This window comes from Amblyomma maculatum, chromosome 1, assembly GCF_055883805.1.
Source record: "Amblyomma maculatum isolate TAMU_Amacu chromosome 1, ASM5588380v1, whole genome shotgun sequence".
Taxonomy (NCBI): Eukaryota; Metazoa; Arthropoda; class Arachnida; order Ixodida; family Ixodidae; genus Amblyomma; species Amblyomma maculatum.
The window spans coordinates 188744614-188750613 of NC_139344.1; the positions used below are offsets into that span (position 1 = coordinate 188744614).

The following is a 6000-nucleotide window of genomic DNA, read 5'->3' on the forward strand; positions in this document are numbered from 1 at the left end:
GGGTTCCTGAAGTGCGCCGGCACCCAAATCAGCTCCACTTGGCGTGACGGGTTTTGCGCAGCAGACATGCTTAGAATGTCAAAGGCTGGACTATGGACTCTGCCTTGCGCAAAATTTTGAATGGCAGTTTTGGAGTCGCTGAGAATGTAATTTGCTTTCGTATACGTTATGGCGGCAGCTATTGCAGCTTCCTCGGCTTCTTCGGAGGTGATGTTTGGTAGGGCAGCTCAAAAAGTGAGGAGAAAGAGGAGTTTACTGCGGCAGCAGCGGCGCTTACGCCTGTGCATGCTGCATCCACCCATGCGGCTTCAGAGTCGAAGACATACTGTCGGTGGAGTGCCTTAGCATGGGCTATACGGCGCTGTTCGTGGAGATGGGGATGCATATTTCGAGGAAGGGGCTTAATAATAAGCTCCTTGCGGATATGCTTGGGGATAGGGAAGAGGTCTGGGTCGTTGGCGGGTATTCTGACTCCGAGATGAGAGAGTATGTGGCACACCCGTTGATGTGCGTGTGAGTCGTATGTATTGGGCATGTTTGTGGGCACGTGAAAGAACCCCAGGTGGTCGAAATTTCCAGAGTCCTCCATTGTGACATCTTTCATAGCCTGAATCCCTTTGGGACGTTAAATTTACCCCATAAATCAAACAACTTAACGAATATGCTGTCAGAAATTTGAACATCAGGAAGGATATATAAACTGCTGTTAACCAACCATTAACGAGAAGAAAACTGAAAAAAGTGGAGGCAGTATCCATGGTTTACTGGGGATGATGCAGTGGGCTCTGGAATCTGGCTTCTTTAAAGTCCATTGACATCACACAGCACACGAGTATCTTTTAATTTTGCTTCTAATAAAATGTAGCCACCACACTGCGTCCTTGGGCTCAGCAGTCAAAAAGCCCAGCCACCAGGCATCGTGGCAGGTGAAAACTAAAATCTAAGGCAATGACTACAATTGAATAGTACAGAAAGTGCTACTAATATAAAAATAAAAATTGAAAGGTAAGCAATCAAGTAAAAACTAGCAAATCTGAATGATAACATATTACCTTGAGCTAAGAAATGTTGCCAGGAACATTGGTAGCACACGACTACAAAAGAAAGCAAAAGCTACTTAACTGGCATAAGAGAGGTCAAGTCCAGTCACATTCAAATAGCACAAAAAGAAAATACAACTTTGAGGCCTCTTCCAACAGTATAGATGGACAGCAAGCACACTAGGTATATAGCATCACCTTCATGAGGATTATTACAAATACAAGCTGCCAAAGACATGGCTCTTGTATCATGAAGGAATATCATGACTTGTACATGAAGAAATACAGTTAAATTGTGGTAACTGTTGGTGAGAGTTGGTTTCAATTAGAAACAAGGAAGAAGCAACCATGTTGCACGTTCCACATGCCTCATGCAACCTCAAGTCAGCTGTTGTATCACAACTTATTGTATGGCTGTTGAAACTGAAACCCAGACAAAATGAGAAAAAGAAAAATTCAATTATTAAATATTTACCATTGATTGCCACAATCCATGCAACTCTCCATGTTTTTTAACGCATTGCACATCATTCCCAGAAATCACTTTTTTCACTGGCAGCAGCAACGCTTCTAGAACACTTTCATACCTACGAGACATAACGAAGTCCCTGGTGCTTCTTGTAAGTGGTCTCCTAAAACGGGTGAGCACAATTAAAAAAATTATTACAAGACTTGCTTTTTCATACTCATTTTCGCTCTTAGTACTGAATAACTAAGCCAGGCAAAAAAATAAGATGCCTTCTGACCCATCATTAACGGGAAGCTGAAGAAGCTTCTTTGATATTTGGACGAAATTCAAAAATGAAAATGCAGGAGGCTTGTAGGGAAAGCATGCAAAGTAGTACTAGCATTTAAAATGGTGACATAATCACAGATTAATATCTTAGGCTTCTCCTTGAAGTGTCAGAGGAGTGCAGAGAAACTCATGATGATGCCATGTTGCCAAATTCCTATATTTCCGCTGGCTTCGCCCACATGCCAGGGCTAAGAAAACAGAAAAAACACCGAAGAGTATTCTTGTGTTATGCTGTCGCAAATTTTCACCCATCCATTCAGTCTTCCATACTACCTATTTGACCAAACTCATCCACCCTAAAAACAAACTGTAAGAGGATACTACAGGCTCAGTGAATTGCTAGTGGTCTTATGAACCTAATGGAGAGCACTGTGTACTGCACCAGTAAACTCTGGTTACGAAAACACCTCGGCACTATTGTCAGTCTGATGAAAAAAACTGCAAGTGAGATTTCTGGACTACTCAGTTTGCAGTTCAAACATCAGCTGGTTTGAACCTGGCCCTCTTTCAATTATGGGTAGCTCTGACGTGTGCCACATATCCTTATGCCATTAGACCTTAGTGAAAGTTTCCTTTTGGTAGGCATTGGTCCTAATATTTATTTGATGCCTAGGTGTTCCTTCTAATGGGCATAAGAAATGTTCTAGGCATAGGGCTAAAAGTTCTCTCCATGCCCTAGCCACATGTTTCTAAGTATTCAGAAACCTACATCGCTAAGGGCACATACTTAGTTAAATACATACTTGTCGATACATTCAAATCACAATGACAAGTCTCATTACGAAGCATGAGAACCTTAAAAGATTCATGGGGCTTAGAGCAAGAAGCCAACTCTGAACAAAGCAGCCTACTTGGAAGGCTGCTCAGAGCAGCCCTACTAACACTGCAGATTCCTGTAAAGGCAAACGTGTGCGAAAACTGCAAGCACACTCCAATTCCATTTACACTTCAGCCATAGAATTGATGTAGCTGTTAAAATAAAAGTGCTATAAAAGACATCTTCATTATGTGTATGCTGGGTCTGAGGAGGATATGTTGAAACTATGGGGTGTACAGTGCCCTGCAGTGCAGGAGATAAGGCATGATGTACTGCAATTCCTTGAATTCATTTCAACAGATGGAAGTTTCTGCACTTAGTCTGTGAAAAATTTATTTCTTCAGACCATCACTTCAAGATGATCTAACTGCATTCAGGAATGATGCAACAATTAACCTTCGTGGAAGTTAACCTTCATAAATGTAAAGAATTGCCTTTCCACTGCTGCCATAACCAGTTTAATCTCTCCTAGAGATTAGGTAATGCCCCTGTGCAGTTTGTGCTATCATATGAATGCTTAGGTAAATGTCGTAGCGATTTGAACTAGGCTCCTTACATTAGTAATGTTTCTTCTGCTGATAAAACTCATCGTCCATTTAAAGTTGCCTGACCAAAAGTCTGCACCGTCCCTTTAGACACTTTTTTTTCCTGTGCTGCAGCTACAGACTGGAAAGATGATATTGCTGCTAACATATGCTCATATATTTTTGCTGAAAACGTAGCAGACCTTATCTTATGTTTGTACATCTTTGGTTGCCATAATGTGTGTTCTCACTCTTCATGTAACACCCCTCACTAGGTTTTTACCGTAATAAAGTGAAGTGGAACGAATCAAACCAGCAACTTGGTTTGTGCAGCATAATGGCTTTACCGCTGCGTCATCACAGAAACTTCCGGAAGGTTACCCTCGGTGACATCAATTAAGCATGCATGGCAAAGGAATATACTGCAGTGAAAACAAGCACAGAGGAGAAAAGGTAGTAAGGGAGCCACTGCACTTGATATTTCAAGGACTATGCGCACCACCGCAAGGCAATGTGTTACTTCTCACTAATGCTCGTCACAGTCTCGACACCTTTCCTTAGATAGATGGCTGTTGCATGTGCAAGAATGAAACAGAGCACAGACAATAGAAGTTCTCGCTGCAAAAAAATGTGGGGAGCAGCACTATCTTTTCCATGTCATCTGCAAGCATAATTTGTTAATCAGTCTTCAATTGAAAACAACCTGTTTCGCACATTAACTACAATAATTCAGTTTCAAAAGCAACAGCCAATGTAGCATATTAATAAAAGCAACAATTTATTGCAGCACATCAATAATGCATCAATTTATTGAGTCATCCAAAGTGCATCATTTTGACTAGGTGTACCTGGCGAACAGTACAAATGGTGTAATACAGATCAGTCGCAATAATAAAAATGCATAAATCATACCACCGACAGAGATTTTCATATTGACAAATGTTCAATAAAATTTTTCAACATGTAGTGAAAACTCCTATTGGGGTGCCACGTTCACATTTATGGCCGCAACTGTCATATTCTCGTATAATGAATCTGGACTTTGAAAAGTCGTCGGAATTTTTCTGGGCAGGTATGTATAATCAAGCAGATAATCACTTTTAAATTTGGCACCTGTCCTGGTATGGCTTCTGTAAGTGTGTCTTGGTTTGCTTATTTTACAACAATGAGCACTCTAAAGTGACTAAAATGTGTCAGTTTGGTTGTATAGAGACTATACATGAAAGGTAAAAAAAAAAAGTGCAACTGAGACCTTGAGAGCAGTGCTGACTTATGAGGATAAGACAGATTGCATAAATGATGCACTCTATCAGAGACGGAGAAGTTTTACTGGCGCGGCGTCCAGCAACACAGCGGCCCTGAGACATGGCGCTGCAATTTCGTTAGCCGGCGCAGAGCCGTCCCTTCAGTCTAGCCAATGTGCCGGTGCCTCGAAAAGTTCCACTAAAAAAACAAAAGTTCGGTGAAATGCTTACTTTGGGATCGGCGGTGAACAAGGTGTGCCAGCCGTACCAAGCCACTACGAAAAAAATGATACCGGCGCATTATGTAACTGCGCAGAAAATGCAGAACGCAGAAGCCTTATGAAGTTATTAGGGTCCCTACTAGGGTCCCTAGAAATATTGCTAGTCTCTCGTCCGCCGGCCGCGACGGAGGCGGCCGCTGAATGATCGCTGCGGTGGCGCTGCGGTGAAACGGAGTGCCACTGCCGACGGAGCAGACGACGCGTGCGCCCGTGCGCTTCGATATGCATGCGCTGCATGCTCATTGTCAGGTACCTTGTACATGCGATGCCGCTCTTAAGTCTTTGATTTCAGTTTAGTCGTAATATTGAATTCGCAGCCGAGTTGTTGGCATAACCACAGATACGATTTTTTTTTTTTTTTCGTGGGCGAAGTTTTGCGCGCATGCCCCTGAGCCGATGTAGAAACGAAGCTGCTTTTTATACCCCATTATCCTGCTGAAGCTACCGCCGTGCCGTATTGTAATGAAGACTTCTGAGGATTTTGTGCAAACAATTGCGCTTGCATGGAGGACTATACTAGACGCACATTCTAGGCTCCAAGGACCATGTGTGCGAACACGCTGTCGCCGGCGTTTTCATTCACGCTATAGTTTCATCTTAACTTCTTCGGACGTTCAGCTAAGTTATAACACTTATATAGAACTAGAAACTTTCGGATGCATGCACAATTAAAGCACGCAAGATGGGAACCCGAGCCCTTCAAATCGCACCGCGCTTCAGGCAAACTGCTGATAGGCATTCTTTGGTGCTTAGGAAGCCACTCATCAGAGTATGCCATCACTTTTGTTGAATTGCGTTTTGCAACCTCTAAAACATATTTTAACAGCCAGCTGTTGAGAGGAAGGGCACTAACACTTCTTTCAAACTCCGTCCTTGTTCATTTTTATTTCACCTAGAGCTTTTACCAGCTTTGCCACCTAATTGTCCTTCGTGTACGACAAACTGCTCGAGACTTAAAAGTCTGTTTCTTAATTTTTTCATCTTCTTGACAGGGTGTTCTGAGTTAATTTTCGCAAGTATTTGCAGGCTATATGCATGCTGCATCAGAAATAATGGTACAGTTCGTCGCAAATTAAGTAACGCCCATTGTAGGAGGGAAAGGTCTTGGTAATAGGCTTCAATCCGCTGCCAGGACACAAGCTGAGTTTTGCAATGTCCTGAAGAAGATTAATTACCTCTTCTGTCGACTTTACAGCTATCTCCTTGACTTTGTTTCCTCGAATGCACACAGCAGCATTCATGGCAGCTTCACCTGTATCACTGCGATGGAACAGAACTCGCCGATTTGCGTAGATTGC

The 6000-nt window shown here is 42.6% G+C and overlaps 1 protein-coding gene across 9 annotated transcripts in view; it reads right to left on the reverse strand.

The window, feature by feature from the left end:
• The window catches only part of LOC146205185 (uncharacterized), a 35975-nt gene extending 31187 nt beyond the window's left edge, over nucleotides 1–4788 (reverse strand). For 3 of the 9 annotated variants that reach the window (XM_084589870.1, XM_084589874.1, XM_084589872.1), the window contains exons 1-2: nucleotides 4653–4788; nucleotides 1628–1672 (exon numbers count right to left, since the gene is read on the reverse strand). In XM_084589870.1, the coding sequence (XP_084445996.1) occupies nucleotides 1628–1672; nucleotides 4653–4722 (115 nt within the window). In that variant the 5' untranslated portion in view covers nucleotides 4723–4788. Of the gene's footprint in view, nucleotides 1–1515; nucleotides 1673–4652 lie in introns of those variants that run through there. The other 6 variants (XR_014704147.1, XR_014704146.1, XR_014704145.1 and 3 more) reach the window with 4 other exon arrangements.
• Between the last annotated feature and the right edge of the window lie 1212 nt (nucleotides 4789–6000).